The sequence below is a fragment of the Podarcis erhardii genome, assembly GCF_964252035.2.
Source record: "Podarcis erhardii genome assembly, chromosome: 5".
Lineage (NCBI taxonomy): Eukaryota > Metazoa > Chordata > Lepidosauria > Squamata > Lacertidae > Podarcis > Podarcis erhardii.
The window spans coordinates 47,401,198-47,421,396 of record NC_138509.1 but is presented as its reverse complement, the minus strand read 5'-3'; the positions used below and the strand labels follow the sequence as shown (position 1 = coordinate 47,421,396).

The window sequence follows — 20,199 nt, the reverse complement described above, 5'->3', positions numbered from 1 at the left end:
CTCCCAAATGAAATACCCACTTAAGAAGAGCAGGAAGGACAAACATATCTTAAGGGTTGTTTTTATCCCAGGAGTCAGAAGTTGATTCTCTTTGTCTGCCCTCCCTGTATTTACACGCTTGAAAATTCTGAGATTACAATGGAAAGGTGGCCTATGTTTAAAACTACAGACATTGTCAACATTTGATGGGCATCCTGCTAATGACAAATTAATGTTCCTGACTGTTCTCTTATCTGTTCTGAACTCTGCTATCTGCAGAGTAACTAAACTGCTGAACCATGTGTTACATTTGTCCTGTGGTTGTCATTGTGGGGAATGAATCATAGAATTGTAGAATTGGAAGGGATCCTCAAGGCTTATCTAGTCAAACCTCTGCAGTGCAGGAATCTCAGCTAAATCATGACTAACCAATGACCATCCAACCTCTACTGTCATGTTATGGTTGAGTCACTCGGTGGCCCTGGACTTAGAGTGGAGCTGAGTGCTCTCTACAGCTCTTCTGTTCCTGTTTTCAGAGGTGATGAAATTCTTGCCCAGCTTCCTGTCAAGAGCAGCTTAAGGACATGTGTGGCTGCCTCATGTGGTAAACCACTGAAATGCATTAAGAAACCTTCTTAACTGCCCCCCCCCCACTTCCCACTACGCTGGCTGATCATTGTTTTTTCCTCGCAGGAAAAGGTATAAAAGGCTTCCTCTCTTCATCTGTGTCTTGCTTGAGCAGCAAACTCTTCCTAAGCCCCGGCGTATCTCTGCCTAAGCCCTGGCATATTGGGAAGCCAATTTCTGATCTTTCCTGGAATCATAGCTGTCAACTGTCCCTTATTTGGTGGGAAACTCCCTTATCCCAGCGTTGTTTCCTGCTGCTGTCCCGGATTGATTTCTCGGGTTTCAAAGGAAGCAGCTCCTCTCCCTCCCTGCCTGCCGGCAAGGGAGGAGGGAAGCTCCAACTGTGTTGCTTGGCTGCGTTGCTCACCCAATAAGGAGTCTAAGAATGATTGAGGGGTGGAGCTTGCATGCCTTGTGCCGATCAAATAGGCCGCGTTACCTGGAAACTCGCCTTTGCTCAGCGCTTCCCAGCGGAGAGGTGACAGTGGTTTTCCTTGCTGCATCCCCTTTACCGGGTTGCTGCACTGTGGGAACCACCGCTTGAGGCTTTGTTTGGCTGCTGGTTGACTAAAATCCCTTATTTTGGCTGCTGATCCCTTATTTTTGAGGCTGCTGGTCCCTTATTTTCAAATCTGTAAGTTGACAGCTATGCCTTGAATCCTGACTTGTTCTCCCGCCTTGCCTGCATGTTCTCCATTGGATACTTTGGTTCTGCTTCCTGGTTTGATCTTTGATTGCTCTTTGATCCAGAGTCCTGGCTCCCAACTCCGGACTTGCTCCAGACTACTTCTCATGGCCCAGCCCTTCCTCGCTGGTCTGGCTGCATCTCCTGGTGGGCTTCCTGCCTTCCACCTCACCAGCTGTATTGGGTACCAGTCACTGCTGCTTCGGCACTTTCCACTTCATTGTCAATAAGTCACCATCAGTTTCATCTTCCTTGTTGTCATTTTTCAGTAACCCTTCAACAACAAAGTTGCCAAGGGCTCTTGTTGAGACAAGACTGTGAAATGGATTCTGCAAATAAATTGAGTATTATCATTTTATGTCTCCATCTTTTCTATTCCCTGTGAATGTCTGGATGTTCAGTTATAATGTGAGTGTGCTACATCGTTGCACCCAGTCAAAAAAGTGACCAGTTTCCTTTTGAACCTGTTGATTGAATTTTGGTTACAATCGATTTCCATTGCAATTTTGTATTGTGGGGAGGCTGTAGTGCCATCAAGTGCATGTTTTTCACTTGCAATGAGAAATGTAATTCATTCTGTTGCAAAACAACATCATCGACCTTTTCTACTGTGGTAGATAAATAAGGAGGACTTGGCTCTGAGACTGCTCCTTGGCACCGCTGCTGTCAGTTACTTTTTATTTTTGCAATCTCCATCTTGCGATTTCTAATAACTGAACAAAACTCTGAACTGTGAACTTGGACAAGACATGGTCTGCCAATTTCAGACCTGTAAAGAGATGGCTCCCTGCCGCCTTTCACAGCTGCAAAGGAAGAAAATGTTACCCTTACGTATTCAGAAGCATGCTTTGAAGTGCATAAGCTGGAGGATCTGGATTTTAGTCAATAACAGTCACATGTTTGGTAATTTTGTTGGATGTTGTTCTCCTCTTGTCCTATCAAGAATGACATATCTGTGACACGAGGCACAACTCAGTGAACCACAAGTGCTTAAATTTAAGATGATGCAGTGGAGGAGCAAAGGAAATGTGCAGATACAAGAAAAACACAGAGAAAGGGGGGAAAGGGGTGGTGAAACAAAAGCATCTGTACGAACCATCGAGCCATATTTATATGCCTTCCTGAAATCAGTGCTTTGACGACAAGATGTATGTAGCTGTATGAAGCCATCTTTGCAGTAGAAACTAATTTCCTATTGAGAGTGACTGCTTTGAAGCTGCTATTGTCTTCAGATTTGACTACCATGAGTGAATTATATTTTCCCTACATTAGGGCATTTCAATGAATTACCTTTGCCTTTCTGTAATTTAAACCACTAATATGAATGATGATTTTCATTTAGCTCTAAAGGCTATAAAACCACCTGCTTTGAATTAATCCACAAGGAGAACAATGTGTTTTGAAAACTCTCTAGATCTTCAGCATTTTAATTCTAGGCATGGTTAAAAAAACAGAGCAGCTTGGGAGACTGTGATGAAGCTTTCAGTCCAGTCCTATGCATATTTAAGCAGAAGTTCCTTTGATTTACTCCACCAATGTATGATCTCTTCTCCAAAATAAGTCCCCCCAAGTTTAATGGTGCCTACTCCCATGTAGTTGTGTTGCAGGATTCTACTGAAAAATATGGGAAAATTCCAGATATCCAGATACTCTTCTAGTAAATCTTTCTCTCCCCATTCCCACTGCCTCAGATCAGCACTGTGGGAGAGGATGTGTTTCTTGGAGAGTGTAATTTAATTGGCAGAAGGGTTCAGCAGCCCTAGATTTGTTGTCAGGCTGAGCTCTGGAGTATGTACAGCAAAAGTTAAGAACAGTGCCTATGCATGCGCAGAGTGTTTTCCTTCATCATCAAAACCGGCAGCCTGTCCCTGACACTTGGGATGAGAAAAGGAATCCAAGGCAGATTGAATTTTGTTAGCAAACCCACTAAAGAAAAATGCAAGGACTGGCCCAAGCAACAATAGAGGTGCCCCAAAATGATTGTCTGTCCTTCACTCACTCACTCACTCACCCACCCATTGGGAGCCAGCGTGGTGTAGTGGTTAAGATCAGTGGACTCATAATCTGGTGAACCGGGTTCGATTCCCTGCTCCTCCACATGCAGCTGCTGGGTGACCTTGGGCTAGTCACACTTCTCTGAAGTCTCTCAGCCTCACTCACCTCACAGAGTGTTTGTTGTGAGGGAGGAAGGGAAAGGAGAATGTTAGCCGCTTTGAGACTCCTTAGGGTAGTGATAAAGCGGGATATCAAATCCAAACTCTTCTTCTTCTTCTTCTTGGGTTTGATCAAGGGAATTAAAGGAGCTCCAACCCATCTACTATCTCTGTCTCATTCACAGTTCATAGGCAGCCCTTCTGCTGTGCTCCTATATCCTAACCCAGGCTGTTCATAACTCCCACTAGACATGTGTTCAGCAACTGTTGAGAAGGGGCCTCATCCCATTGTGCACCTGTAGGGGAGGTTCAAAAAGTATCTACATGGTGCTTAGAGAATAACTTGCACCTAAATATTAGTAAGACAAAGGAGGTGGTGTTGGACTTCTGGAGGAAGAGAGGGGAACCTGCCCCATTGTATATCGGGGGGGGGGGGGCAGTGTAGAGGGAGTCTCCTCCTTTAAATTCCTGGTATTGGAAAATCAACATTACTCAGGTGGTAAGAAAAGCCCAAAACAGACTCCATTTCCTCAGGGTTTTGCGAAAGAATAATGTTAAACAACAACTGATGAACTCCTTTTACCGGTCCACAATAGAAAGTGTCCTTTCATATTGTATCACAGTGTGGTATGCTAGCCTGACAGCCACAGACAGAAAGTCTCTACAGAGGGTGGTGAATACAGCACATAATATCATGGGCTGTCCCTTGAGACCGCTAGATGACATCGCAAGGGATCGTTGCCTCAGGAGAGCGAGAAAAATTATCAGGGATGACTCACACCCCGGCCTTCACCTCTTTAATCTTCTACCCTCAGGCAGGAGATATAGAAATATAATCAGCCGTACCAACAGGCTAAAAAATAGCTTCTATCTGTGGGCTGTTAGGCTGTTGAACGGAAAATATCATTGCGAAATTGACTTGCGAGGTGGTGTGTTGTTCGCTAAGAGATTGAGTGGTGGTGGGGGGAGGGAGGCTTGTTTAATTTCATTGTACACAGGTTGTACAATGACAATCAAGGTATTATTATTATTATTATTATTATTATTATTATTATTATTATTATTAGCTCCTCCTTGGAAGAGAAGATCCTTTGCAAATCAGGATCTCCCCTTGCATGGGGCAGTACTCTGCAATGTGAGCCCCACTGTTCTTTCAGTAAATGAGTTCAGTTAAGCCCTTTCTAGTGAGGTGACAATCCAGTTCTCAACCACCAGCATCAGATGCTGGGCAAGCTGAGGGAGAACAATGTGGGCAGCAGGACACCTCAAGTGGAACGGCGCATTTGCTACAGAAGAACCGACGGGTAATCCTGACCCTGCTATGGTTGTCAAGCTCCAGCTTGCAAGCTGGGGATGTGCTCTGCCTCGTCTTCCAGGCTGGCTGACCTACTTGGAGGGTAAAAGCACTCAGGCTGCTGAGTTACCATCTGGATCGCTGAAGTTGCTTGCTTCCAAGAAGCCAAGCAGACTTGGTTACAACAGGGAAAAAGGAGTTATGATTTACTGTAATAATGCTTATTTGTGAATTATTTTGAAGTAAATGCATGGTTATCATACACTCCTGGTGTGTGAGTGGTCTGGTAGGCCACACAGTGATTGGTAAGGGCTCAAGCAGTGGAAAAAGAACAACTTTGCAGGGTATGAACCTGGTCCTGGTGTGGTCCATGTGTTACACATCTCTAGCCTTCAAAGTTTGTGCTCCTGCATCCCTGACTATTGATCATGCTGTTGGGAGTTGGAGTCCAACAACCTCTGTCCAATTCCCCATCCCTGCACAACTCTGACCTGCTCTTAAGATTAGGACAATTGTTTCACCTGTGTCTCCAATTCTACCATTGAAAGCCATTATTTCTTGCCTTGCTTCTGTTTTCATAGCACTGCTAAGGGGAGAGGGCAATAAAAAGGAAAGCAAAGAGCTTGTTTGATCAGTTTTTCCCTTCACTGAACTGTATATATCTTGGTTCAATGGTTCACTACTGTCACATCTGAAACAGTGATACTTAACAGTTCTATAGAGCTTTTCACATCCTTAAGAGCTCACCAAACATTATCTAATTCATAAGAAGAGAAGCTAGTTTATTAAGCTCTCAGAAATCTTTGGACACAAGTAAAATTTGTGGGGCAAGGTTTCACATTGTGTTGGCCAGATTTCCCTTTTAAGTCAGTGGCTGGCAGAAGGTAGATCTGAATATGCCGGTAGATCCCTGGGTGATCGGTATTAGATCATTAAGGATTTCTGACTCTGATTTGTTTAACGATAGCAGCAACAAAATGACGTCCCCCAGTCCACCCTAAACTGTACTGCTGAAATGAAGAAAGCTTGAGGTGACTAGGAGCGGATTTTTTTATGTGAGCTCTGTTCAGTTCTGGTACTTCTCAGAACAAATTAAATTCTGAAGCCTTGGTCATGCATTTTGTTGCTGGGTAGAGTAATTCCATAAGAGCAGGCTGTAGGGATGAGTGCGCTCACTCTTTCCCCTTGTTACCTTCTCTGATTGGGGGTGGGTGGGGTGTGATCGCATGAAGCGGGGAGACTTCTGTGTTGGATGCTTCCCACACATTTCAAAACCCTGGAAAATCAGGGTTCTAAAAGGCACAGAGTCCCTATGGATACAGAAGATGCCCTATTACAGGAAGCCCTCCCACTATTTGAATGTCAGGGGCCCAGAATGAATAATGTACTGAACAGGGTCAATGGCGGCTGCTACTTGTGACATCGCAATGGTTTGTTATTGAATAATTGGTCTTCATATGTTTTACTGAGTAGAGGTGGATATTCAGCTATTGCACGATTTATCCTTTCAATAAATGAAATTCAGTTCATCCCCATGGTTGGAATGAAGGGCTAAAACTTATTTAAGCTCCATGATCTGGTTTTAGATACTTACGGGATTGTGATGGTTTATTCCTATCTCCTGTGCCTCCAAGACTGTTTTTCATCCACCATTATTAAAGCTGTAATGTGCATGTTTGCAATCCTAAACACAGTAGACAGTAAGCCACATTGAACACCGCAGGGCTTATTTCAAAATAAACATTTATAGGATGGTACATTGCTTTGCTTGACATCTTAAAGTCCCCATCCCCCACCATCACATGAATGTGTTTTATTAGACTATGAAGTGGGATTTATAAATTTGTCTTTCTTCTGGGGTTATTTTCCCAGTACTGACACACACACACACACACACACACACACACACACACTACTTTGAAGACAGAAAAGGTAATTTTTCTCTCTTCAGTGTTTTGTTTAAAGTATTTTGCAGTATTATGACACTTTTTCCTGAAGGGTTTTTAAATAAATAAATGCATTTCATTCATAGGTACAGAATCAACACACAATTAGTTTTAAATCACTGTTCTAACTCAGCTTGATCCAGAGTAGATCTTAGACAAACTCAGCAAGAGCAACAGTCATTTAAAAAATGTGCTAATTCTGTACCTATAAATGTTTTATTTTAATATTTAAAAAATCTGTCATGGAAAGCTGTGAGGACACACTGAACAGTTAGCTAAACAAGAAGTTTATCTCTCTTAAATGAGAACAGAATTTCAACAGGAAACTCCTGACCTCAGCTGCAAACACTTAGTGACACAGTATAGTACTATATGACACTAATTACAATTACAAGGACACTAACTGTAATGTTTCCTGGGACTCACAGCTGCAAGTAAAACATTTTAAATGTATTTTAAAGTGCGATATACAAATGGGACACTAGATGGCGACAGTGAGCTATGCAAAATTCCATGTATTTTTCGAAACCTTTTTATTTTATTTTTATTTTTTTAAAAAACATTTTCACAGCGTTTTTTATATGTGTGTAGATTCCACCCAGGGTCTTGCTAGAGAACTCTCTACAATACATCTTCAGAGAGTGGCAATACTTGTGATCTGATACTGGTTTTAACCCATATCTCTCTGTAAGCTGCTGTAAGAATAGGCTGGGAAAGTTGACTCCTCCTGGAAGGAGCTTACTGTGCTGTCTTAAAAAGCCTCATCAAGTCTGTATGTGCAGAATTCATGATATTGCAAGGAATGGAGATGTTATTGGGGTTCAGTTTGTGAGTCTGAAAAAGGCAGAAGGGCTATATCTTCAGACTAGGAGCCGGAGGAGGGGCTGAAAAGACCTCTAGTCTGGGGCAAATGTGTAATTCCTTTCATCTGTATCTTCCTTAGAATATCTAGGTTTGGGGGCAGCAGCGCCAGCTCATGGGAGGTGAGCTGTCTTGGGCGGTGTGGCTGGCTCCTCCTCCTCCTGCTACTGCTGTGGAAGGAGGCCGAGTGCGAGAGAGGATGAGCTGCTGGCCTTAGAAGCCACACCATGCTTGGCTCCCTGCTCAGCCTCATTCCAACGATGTGTGTGTGACGTCACACTTGTGCGTCTCATGTGCAACATGACCTGTGATCCTGGGCCCCCCTCAATCTATGGCATAAGTTGGCACCTTTGTTTAGGGGTCTTGATGCTCAGTGAGATTTAGGCCATTAAATATAGGCAGAGTGAATATGAGCAAGAGATCTTGCACTGCAGAACAGCCGTAGCCTAGGGAAAGGTAAGCCTGCCCTGGTTTGGGAGCCATCTGCTGAGTGAGAAAGCAGGAAAAAAGCAGCTATAACCCCCCATTGTGCTTAGAAGAGAACTTGATTTACAGAACACCTGGTGGCTTACTGAAAAGGCCTATTGGGTTCCACAGACACGCTTAAAGCCTTTGTTTCCTCCCTATCTGCTTATCGTAGTACATTGTAACTCAGTGGCAAGGATCCATTTCCTTGGAATAGCTACATTCACACTCAACTTTCCAAATCCCTCAACAAACTTTGGTCGTTTGTAAATGTGTAATTGATGTTCCTTTATCAGCAGAGTATCGGGATTGTATATTTCATGGCAGATACCCTAGCGAGACTAATGGGGATATCAAGATCAGCATAAAATTACAATAAATTGTGAATCGCAAAATCAGCAGATTATTGGATATAAATTGTGTGTGCACAAACTTTTAAAATTTGTTCATTCTCGAGGGCTTTCCACAGAAAGCTTCTAACTGTGGTAAGAATTAGAACTCATAGTTTTTGAACTGCTGCTGATTTTCCTTGACGTTAAAAGCAACAAGAAAGAATATATAGCGAATCTTTATCTTATCTGTATCATTGGACTAGGACAAAGACAAATCCTTCTCCACTGAAATTCCCTTTTAAAAGTAATTTATTATTTCTACTGATTTCCTTAAAGTATCTCCAGGGCGCAACCATGAATTTTTCATGTTTGAAACGATACAGAGTCAGGTTCCACAAAGAAGCAACGTTGTTAAACATTCTGAGGTCACTCCTACTTATTCATCTGGGATACCCAGGAGACGATGTGCACGACAAATTAGTGTTTCATTGGGAAGCTGATTTTAATAAATAAATGCAAGCGAGACAGACTTTCTGATCACTAGTCCAAGTTTGTCAGAAAATACAGGTGTGTTCTAATAACTTTTTGTTTGCCAATTAGTAGCCCAGTGCAATTTAGTTTCTATAATATTTCCCCAGCATTTGACTCAATAGGGCACAGTGGGTGCTGATCCTTTACCTACTTACACCAGTGATTTCTGTAAAATTAGCTCTTCCCTTCCTCCCGAAGGAGAGGAGATAAATAAATAGTGCATAGCTTGGTAACTGCTTCAGGCCTGTGGAGTCAGTTGGCCAGATTGACAGTATAAAAAAGCAATTTCCATTTGACAGAGGAGGAACACATTATTGAATGGAGGGGAGATGTTGTAAGGAGCTCATCCTACTCTTGAGTAGGACCCTGGCAGAGACACATGCCTGACTGGCATGTTATCTCCCTCCTGGTCGATTGTTTGGGAGCTTCAAAATCTTTCTTCAGCCCGAACATCATAGCGACTGATGCCAGCAGACCTCGGCACACTTAGGGATCCACAGAGTCTTTGCAGCTTGCGTAACAGACCTCAGCAACTCAGCATTTTGGCCAATCTACTTTATTTACATATAAACACACACGGAGCACTGCAACATGGCTCCCTCTCTCTCTAGAATCAGACAGCAAAGAGAAAGAACAAAGGACAATAGTCCCACTTCACAGAATACAGTAACACAAACATCCTGTCTCCATCACTTCCCACTCTGTGGAGTCAAAACATACACTGTCATGTGATAGACAACAATCCCATGACTGCAAGCATGGCACAGGAATTCTAACAGATGTGACTGGCCAATGGGTGTGTTATGCATTTGATCCATGTCCATCAAAATTGGAGGTGAATTGTAGCCATTTATCTGCTCACCCAGGTAGGATAAGGGAGCCACAACTTTGGACCCTTTTATTCTCTTTGAGTTTTCTAAAGTTTTATATATGTGTTTAAATAGACAAATATATATTTTGTTTCAGTTACTGTATCCTTTGTTTTAACTTTTGCAAATGAGACACTATTTCTGGGAAGGGGAAGCTACTTTGAGAGTTAGAAAAGAAGTGGATTCACTGTTCCAGTGCTGTTCCAGTGAATTAGAAGTGATAGCCTTAATTACAGTTGAGTTTGCTCCACACTAGTTTTCGACAACTATGATAAAACCGAACTGAAACAAATGGAAATTAAAAGAAAATAACTGGAGGAGAAATTGCTCTGGCTTGAAAAGAGGAAAGGAACAATTCAAGATCCTACCTGACAGGAGGACCTGACTAATTAAATACAGTGGTACCTTGGTTCTCAAATTTAATCCGTTCCGGAAGTCGGTTCCAAAACCAAAGCGTTCCAAAACCAAGGCGCGCTTTCCCATAGAAAGTAACGCAAAATGGATTCATCCGTTCCAGACCTTTAAAAACAACCCTTAAAACAGCAATTTAATATGAATTTTACTATCTAACAAGACCATTGATCCATAAAATGAAAGCAATAATCAATGTACTATACTATAAAATAGATGATTAAAAAAAAAAAATCCTTATCTGCACTGATGATAGTCATTGTTTGGATGGGGGGGCTTTTATTTATTTCTGCAGTCACTCACTGATGCGCTCACTCACTCACTCAGTCAATCAATCAATCAATAGCTGAACTGGGTTCCACACAGTCACAAAAACAAATTAAGTGAAAAAGCCTCAAAAACAAAAATGCAAAACAAATAGCAAAAACAAAAGCACCAAACTTAATCCATTCCAGAAGTCCATTCAACTTCTGAATTTTTGAAAACCAAGGCGCAGCTTCTGATTGGTGCAGGCACCCTGGAAACAATAGCTGACAACCACATGAGATGTTTGGCTTCTGAAAAACATTTGAAAACTGGAACACTTACTTCCAGGTTTTTGGCATTTGGGAATCAAGGCGTTTGAGGACCAAGGTACCACCGTAGCCAATTCATATCTAATATGAACAGGAAACAACTAATTGAAGGGCTACAGGCTTCAAAGGTGCTCCTTCTCTAAGGTAAGAAGTTCAAGTGAAAAAATGAGGCATACTTTAAAATAAACTTATAGTATAAAATTGTGCAAGTCAATGCATGTTAAGTTCCAGAGATTTACTCCCAGAGAACTGTGTATAACCAGGGATGTGGGTAGCGCTGTAGTCTAAACCACTGAGCCTCTTGGGCTTGCATATCAGAAGGTTGGCGGTTTGAATCCCCACGACGGGGTGAGCTCCCATTGCTCGGTCCTAGCTCCTGCCAACCTAGCAGTTCGAAAGCAAGCCGAAAAAAGTGCAAGTAGATAAATAGGTGGGAAGGTAAACAGCATTTCCGTGCGCTGCTCTGGTTTCGGTGTTCCGTTGCCACATGACCCAGAAAAACTCACCTGTAAAGTGAGATGAGTGCCGCAACCCCAGAGTTGTTCGCGACTGGACTTAACTGTCAGGGGTCCTTTACCTTTACATTTTTAACTGTGTTTATTGCCATAGAACTTTTACTTGGACTCAGGTTCCCAATATTTCACCACTGGGCATGCCCCTCAGTCTTGGCACCCACGAAGGCCTTTGTTTGTTGGGGTGGGTGCCCATTTTTTGGAAGCGGGTATTGCCTGCTTTTTTTGAGGTGCTCTTGATCATTTCTTAGATTTCTGAATGTGCCCCTGTTCCCAGAAGATTTGGGGACTCCTGAACTTGAGGGTGGGTGTTTTCAGCTTCTTCTGAGAAAGATATCTTTGGTTACTGCTGCTGCACTCACTGTCTTTGCATAGCGATGTACTATTTTAGCTTTGGGCTGTACCTGGAATGCGCTTTTATGTTTTGAATCTCATTTGACTTGCCGTTTAGTTTTGATTGGGCTTCCTGGATTCTTGACCCATGCTTTACTACCTTTGTCATCTTGACTGCCTCCTATTGCAAACAATATTATCTATTCCCAATAGTTGTCATTACTGCTGTCTTAATATTTGGTGTGGTTTTGGGTTTTTTAAAAAGCAATCCCTAATTACAGTGTGGCTAAGAATAAAAATGAGATACTAGATCTGTTCATTTCTGAAACGAATTTTAAATTCTTTGCATGGTGTGTTTGCTGAATATTAAGAACCTTCTGTCCCTTAGGACAATCAAAGGCAATAGAGGCTCATGTTTGCTTTATAGACTGTTAATCAAAACTGAGAGTAAACACTGCATATTACTTTGTTCAGAAACCTATCATGCAGCATTTCCCCTTTACGACACAGAAGCCAAAATTTGATTTGCAATAGTGTTAACAGCCTGGTCAAACTATAAATCTTATGGTTTGCAATAAGCCTTTGTAGTGCATGAACACAACAAGTATACTTGATGAACATTTGTTGAAGTGTGGGGGAAATCAGGATAATTATTGATGCTTTCAATTATTTAGATAATTGCATTCTAGACTTCAGTGGTTTTTCAGAAGAACAAATACTGCTGTATGGGTAGGAAACATGTGGCTCTCCTGTGTGGAACCTACACACATATAAAAAAATGCTGTGGAAATCTTTAAAAAAAAAAAGTTTTGAAAAATACATTGAATTTGGCATAGCTGACTGTGGCCAACAAGTGTCACATTTGTATATTGCACTTTACAACACATTTAAAATGTTTTATTTGCAGCTTATATCTGGGTCCCAGGTCTTGTTTGTCCTATCAGTACCAGCAAAAATAGCCAAAGGGTCAGGACAGGGAAGGTGTCAGTCACCAATTTTCCACCCCTGAAATAGAATGTGTTGCTGGAATTTAGTTTTTTTCTTCTCTCAGGTCTGGCAAGCATCTTTCTCTCCCCATGCTAAATCTATTGTCTTCACACCCTTCCAATATATATCAGGAGTGAGGAATCTCTAGCCCTCCAGATGTTGGACTTCAACTCGCAACAGCCCCAGCCAGCGTGGCCAGTGGTCAGAACCGATAGGAGCTGTAACCACAGATTCCTCACCCCAGGAAAATATGAAGGCGGCAGGGTAGGCATGGACAAAGCAGTCTCTTCCTAAGCTATGCCACTTTTACACGTGCACACTCATAGGTTTTTCCCTCCAGTTTTCACATGCCTGGAGGAGAGTGAAACCTAATGGATGACTGCATTCCGATCCATGCATTAGGCCAGGAGATGTGGGTCAGGACAGCTTCTAGTGGAATTTGCAAAACATGAGCTCCTCAAACATCCTTTGGACAGGGATCCACAGCAATAATCGGTGTGATGTATCTCCCATGCAGCTACCTTGGGAACTGTCCAAACAGATTCTGACCTTATGGCCATTTATATGAACTGCCTCCTCTGTGTGGGGGCTATACATACAGAAACCGTAATGTGTGCACTCACATAAGGATAGACCTGCTGGATCAGACCAGTGGCCCGTCTAGTCCAGCATCCTTTTTCCTCAGTGGCCAGCCAGATTCCAGTGGGATCCACAAGCAGCACCCTGAGCTCAGCATCATCTCCGCTGTTATGGTTTCCAGCAACCAGCATTCAGGCGCAGAGGAAGACTGAAGCCATAAGGGTTAGTAGCCATCGCAGTGGTTCGTTCAGCATTCATCCTATGGGCTTCTGAAGCTGGTCCATACTCTCTGCTCCATTGAATCTGTCACAGTCTTTATATATTCAGTGAAGAAAGCAGAATGTTGCCCTGTAGAAGTGGGGGACATCGTCAATGCCAGCTTAATATTTTGGTAATAGCATTCTGTTTATTTTATTGCACCCTTCAGGCTAATGAATTGCAACTGTCCTGAAAACAGCCTCCCTGCTCTGGGGAGTCTTTGCGCTCAAATAAAAGCAGTTTATTTGAGCAGCACAACTGGTCAGCAACATTTTGTTCTGTTTAATAGAATTCCTCCAACTTCCATGTGGTAAACAGGATGACAGTGATAAACACCGGCATTTGTACTTATCTTGCCTCACCAATGCCCCTGACTATCAGCTTCTGGCCTCCTTTTTGGTTGGCTTTTCATCAAAGCGGCAGTAAGGAATTTCATATCAGTCATTTATTTGCAGAGGAACTAGAAAGAGGTTCAAAAACCTTTTTTTTAAGTGGTATTTTAAATATGCATGAAGGTGACATAAAGTTTCTTTTGTGATGCAAAGGTTCCTTAATGTTTATGGTGGTTATTTTCAAGGCATGAAAGGTGAGGTTTAAGTAGTGAAATAAAAGGAGGGAATTGTTGGTAATGTATTTATTCAATTTATTGAAAAGCATTTAAATGAACTGCTTAATACTTGTAAAAATATCTAAGTAGCATACCCCAGATTAGGATGCAGGTGGCGCTGTGGTCTAAACCACTGAGCTTCTTAGCCTTGCTGATCAGAAGGTCGGTAGTTTGAATCCCCGCAATGGAGTGAGCTCCAGTTGCTCTGTCCCAGCTCCTGCCAACCTAGCAGTTCGAAAGCGCACCAGTACAAGTAGCTAAATAGGTACCGCTGCAGCGGGAAGGTAAACAGCATTTTCATGCGCTCTGGCTTCCGTCATGGTGTTCCGTGCACCAGAAGCAGTTTAGTCATGCTGGCCCCATGACCCTGTCTGTGGACAAATGCCAGCTCCCTCATCCTGAAGCGAGATGAGCACCACACCCCATAGTCCCCTTTGACTGGACTTAACCATCCAGGGGACTTTTACCTTTACCTTTACCTTTACCCCAGATTATATTAGGAAGTAATCTACAATACATGTATCATTATTATTTAGTAAAGAAGGCTTGCTCCACATCTTTCATGAGTGGAACCTCTATTCCTCCTTTTCCTTATGTCAAGAATGGGGAAGCTGTGGTTTTCTTGGGGTATGTGGACTACAACTTGGCAATTGGCGCATGCTGAGAAGCACCCTTTGGTATGGATGGAGGAGCCACGGGCCTCCAGATACACTTGGACTCCAGTTCCCATCATCCTTGGCATTTGGCCATGCTGGTCAGGGCTGATAAGTCCAAGTGCATCTGGAAGCCCATCATAGCTCCTTCATTCATACCAAAGGGTGTCTCTCAAAATGGAGCTCTTCTCTCTACGATGGAGTCCCTTGACTCTACTTCTACTGCCAAATTTGATATCTAGGCTCAATATCTGCTAACATGTTCTTTTCCATCCTTTAGAGTCTTTCCTGTTAAGATCGTCTTCCTCAGTTAGCCTTGCTGTGCATCCTCTCACAGATGGCCTCACTTTGCAGGTGGCTGTGGGAGGAAGGAAGATTTGAGAAACTTGTCCTCTAGAACATTCTCAAGTTAAATTTGTGGTGATATCCTGTCAGGGAACTGACATCAGAGAGAAAAGCGGAGGCAGGGCTCCAGAGCGATGCCAGAGAGGGAACCAGTCGGGGGGAAGGAATTCAGCGTGACACCAATAGAGAGGAGAGGGAGATGGAGGAATCGGTGTCAGGGCTCCGAGACCCTTCAACCGAGACCAGCGGAGAGAGCGCTGGCACGCCCTTGCCGTCCCCTTACTTGCGCAGACGCATTCCGCGCAGGGAACATAGGCGGAGACTTGGGGTCAAACAGCTTTTATGCTGGAAGAGATTCAAGAAACGCCCACTGACGGATTCTGCAAGTGACTAACAGGTCACGGAGGGCGAGCTCTAACCCTAAACATGGTTGAGCAAACGATCTAACTGAAGTGGAGGCAGTTTACACACGAGTAACCCACCCATAACCATTACATATCCTTTCGAGAGGCTTGCTATATTCTGGAGGTAAACTCTCTGGGAGGTTTATGTAAGAACGTGCAGCCTCAGGCAGATGGAAACTGAGGCTGGGTGCATTGTGTGAAGTAGCTAACATGAATATGATGAAATAAATGCTACATCTACCTTCTGATTGTTAAATAATTGAAACATCAATTATACTGAAGAAATCAGATATCTGTCCTCACTGGTTCATCTAACAAACTTATCCAAGCCTGTCCCCTAACTATGGTCTGAGTCTAAAACCTTTCACGCTGGCTCCTCCAGCAAAGCATAAAATAAAAAGCACAGAAACCCAAACCATTTTTTATAAAATGTGGCAATCTTGACTTCCCATGGTATTTCTGAAAACCCTGGGAAAGTCTTATTAAAAAGCACTAAAAGTCAGCAAATATTGTTCCATTGGATTATTGGCACCTGTATCATAGCTTTAGATTTGAAATGTTTGCTCATAGCCTTCAGCAAATACACATTTCTATGCCAAACTGTACAGAAAAGGGCAAAAAGAAAGAACACCAGGGTAAGTATTTTGTTTCTGATGACTGATATATAGCTGGAAGCCTACATATGGTATTCTGGATTGGAGATTCTGGATGAAATACAATACTGAAAAAAGAAAAAAAGAAAAAAGGCCAGACTTTCCTTTGTGAAAGTCTGGTGAAATATTTTCCGGTATGTCTTTGGGAGTGATCTTTGTTTGAACTTTCCTGAAGGAACTCTGGTGTGTGTGTGTGTGTGTGTGTGTGTGTGTTAATGAGGAGAGGCAAGAGACCCTCCTTGAAACTTATGAAAACTACTTTTTTTTTTTACTAGAATTCCAAGATCCACCAACTGGAGCCTGGTGCAAAAGAAATAAAACTTGCCCAACAACAAATATTCACCTATACAGTGGTACTTCGGGTTAAGTACTTAATTCGTTCTGGAGGTCTGTACTTAACCTGAAGCTGTTCTTAACCTGAAGCACCACTTTAGCTAATGGGGCCTCCAGTTGCCACCGCGTTGCCGGAGCATGATTTCTGTCCTCATCCTGAAGCAAAGTTCTTAACCCGAGGTACTATTTCTGGGTTAGCGGAGTCTGTAACTTGAAGCGTATGTAACCCGAGGTACCACTGTACAATCAGCAACTTAGCACATACTCAAAGATATGTTCCTCTTCACTGATCCTGCAGATGCAATAACAACTGACTTTGCCAAACCCATTATTTGGGTTTCACAATTTGATGGCTGCTTTGGAAATGTCTTCTGGAAACTGCTGTCTGCACTCCTGACTCTCTCTTGCTTAGGGCTTGTTCACATTTCCACCAGTTTTGGCTTTGCCCTGCTGCTTGTCCCAGGAAAAACCCACCCTTTAGCACTAAATCAGAATAAAAGGCAATTTTGTGGAAAATGTGATTGCTATTGGTTCCGATTCAGTGCTAAATGATGGGTTTTTCTGGGGGAAAATGACTGGGCAAACGGAGATGTGATTAAGCCCAAAGTTCCAGCCACATCTACAAGGTTGCTACATCATTAATTAATACTGTGATATAGCTATTGCCATAGACTTTCGATCCCTGTGAAGTGTTTGGCAGAGGGTGTTTGTTGTACTAAGGGTTTCACTATAGGACTTCCAGAGCTCCTCCCACTTCCAGTGACAAGAAAGAGTAGAGTGAATGGCGCGCACGCACACACACATTATAGTTTAAAATACAAAGAAATACATCAGTAAAAACAAAGAATCCATCAACAGCATCAATAAAACAGAGGAGTGCAATGTATGTTATGAGCCAAGTTTGCACCTTCCGAACAGCCCTTTGCTGAGGGGGGGGGGGCAGGGATTGCAGGATAGGTGATATTACTGAGAAGGCCCACTAATATAATTCATACACTACAGCAGAGGTTCCCAAAATGAGGTCCATTGACCACCAGGGGCCCACAAGCTTCATTCAGGCCCCCAGTGATGACTTCGGTATCTAGCACAGTGCACTACAAATGCTAAAAAAGAGGCAAAAAAGTGGTCTGCCGAGACCTCCAATAATTGGTCTGTAGAGTTTAGGAGCCACTGTACTACTGAGTGCATATATGCACAAGTGTTGACAAGCAGCATGAAATACATCTGGTCTTTTAATGGGAGGGGGAGCGATGCTGTTTTGTTTTTTGGATTTGCAGCCAAGTCTTCAGCAGGAGTTTCTTTTTCTGTTGTGACTCTAGTTGATTATTGTTCACTTTCATCAGGTTAATTTGCCTGTTCCCTCCCTCCCCCGCATATGGCTGAAAGACATAATTTGAACATTTTACATAGACGGAAGAGGAAATGTAGAAGGCAGCAATCTGACAGTATTTAAATGCAGGGGATTTTGTTGTTGTGACTACATTTACTTTTTCTTTATAAAACAAAAGGTAACGCAGGCCTGAAGAAACTGGTGAGCTGGCATGCCAAATGCAGCATGCATTCGAGCATGTCAGATGCATGACAACGCCTCACCCTTTGCTTTTGCATTCCCAGAAAGGTAGCAAACCCAGTATTTTGAATGAGTCTTTGGGTCACGTTGGCTTGCTGGGCCACAGGCTGTGCAGGCCAGCCTGCTCAAAAACGCTTCTGAACACATCTTTTAATAGGTTTTTCACCCATCCAATGCAAGACTGGGAGGTGGGAAGGAACGAAGAGATCACAGGTGGGGAATCTCAGCCCCAGAGGGTGAACGTAGCTTTCCAGGGATTTATAGAATTCAGTCCAGGCTATACCACTCCAGGCTACAGTCCCCTTTGGCCCTGGAGCCTCCTCTAGTTATTTAACCTGACTAGACTGTGTCCCTGATCTGTGATAATAGCTCTTGATTGCTTGGATAGAGAATGAAGAATTGTGTCTGTTGGGCCACACCCACTGTTGCTGCGCCCGCCATTGGTTTGCAGATCTGAGATTCATGAGTGTGAAGGGCTATGGCTGCATGGCAGAGAATCCATTGCCAGCATCTCTAGATTGGCCAGAGCCTTGCCTAAAACCCTGCAGAGCCATTGCCAGTAAATGTAGACAATGACTGGGCTAGATGGACCAGTGGTCTGACTCAACCTAAGCCAGGCTCCTGTGTTTCTATGTGTGGCCATTTGTGGCAGCTTTGATAGATGTGTGCCTCTTGGGGGTCAGTTTACATATTATGGTTGCCCTGTGGAAGCTTTTCAGGTAGTTCCAAGTACAGTAGTACCTTGGTTCCCGAACGCCTTGGGAGTCGAACGTTCTGGCTCCCAAACGACCAAAAAACAGAAGTGAGTGTTCGGTTTTTGAACGTTCTTTTGTAAGCCGAACGTCTGATGGGGCTTTTGTGGCTTCCGATTGGCTGCAGGAGCTTCCTGCAGCCAATTGGAAGCCGCATTTTGGTTTCCAAATGTTTTGGAAGTCGAATGGACTTCCAAAATGGATTCCGTTCAACTTCTGAGGCACAACTGTACTCTCTAAGGCCAAACAAAGGGGAAACAAGTGGAGGAAAAGGTCCAAAATATTATATTGCTGCCCCCAAAATTTTGGAAGCAAGAGATTTCTTCAATGGGACAATCCTCCTTAACAGTTTGGTAAAGGAGGAAGCTAGAGTACTTTATTTTTGCAGGTTGCTGATGAGGAAGTTTGTTATTTTCCAGAGTGTGTTGGGCAACAATAAAATACTTCAGGCATTTTGTCTCTAACTCATTGCTCCAAATACTGTCACTGCTTTGTAAGTTTACCACATAACTTAGGTTTTTTTCTTCATGCTGCTGAAACCTTTTCATTTTGGACAACAGTGGTGTGAGGAAAACTCCAGCTTGTATGGTATAAGGAACTGGAGATATAAAGCAGTGAGTGGAGTACCATTCATGTAACATGGCTTCCCCTTCTTCTACTTTTCCGGCGAACTGTAAAAATCTGCTCTGGAGAATCCCATAACCCATTTTGAGGGTGTACAATGAGAGGTTGCTGGGGGTAGGAGGGGGTGTCCATTGCACAAGTGCAACAGCTTCATTGGATACAACTCATAATATGTATTCTGTTTTCTTAGTCTGGTTTTATTTTGCTATGTCTTTGTTTGCATATTGTAATATAGAATTCACCCTGGACTCTAGAGATGGGTAAGGGTAAGAAGGGAGATAAACAAACATTTTCTGCCTTGTATTTGCTTGCGCTTGATTAAACAATGTCTCTCTTTCATTATGGCAAGCGGGAATCTCCCGTGATGTACTTTTTGAGGTCTCTTGCTCCAGGTACATGGTGAAACAATGTGTTCTTTTATTGTTTTGTTTAGTTTTACAGAATTTTTGGATCCATTCCAGAGAGTTATTCAGCCAGAAGAGATCTGGCTCTATAAAAACCCTTTGGTTGAATCTGACAACATACCTACACGCCTCATGTTTGTAAGTACTAGAGATTTAATGATTGTTTGACGGCTGTGTGAGGCTTGTTTGATGACTGTGTGTTAGCTAAAGCGAAACTGGAAATGAGTGCATTTTTAACAGAACAGTTATGTTCATAGGCTGCAGTGAGAACATAAATGGAACATGATATTATTTGCATGTTGGGGTGAAGTACAGTATGACATTTCTTTAAGCCACCCTGTCACAAATTCTGATTGATTTATGTTCTTATTTTATAAATTGTTGACTGCCAGTCAAATTAGGTTTGTTCAATTTATATATCACTCCCTCTCCAGAAGTTCCAAAACTGATTTACAGC

General features: G+C 42.8%; 1 protein-coding gene across 2 annotated transcripts in view; it reads left to right on the top strand.

Moving 5' to 3' along the window:
• PLPP4 (phospholipid phosphatase 4) overlaps positions 1–20,199 on the top strand; it is an 87,373-nt gene that overhangs the window by 14,411 nt on the left and 52,763 nt on the right. For both annotated transcript variants that reach the window (XM_081863784.1, XM_081863785.1), the window contains exon 2: positions 19,772–19,880. In XM_081863784.1, coding sequence (XP_081719910.1) covers positions 19,772–19,880 — 109 coding nt within the window. The remainder of the gene's footprint in view (positions 1–19,771; positions 19,881–20,199) is intronic.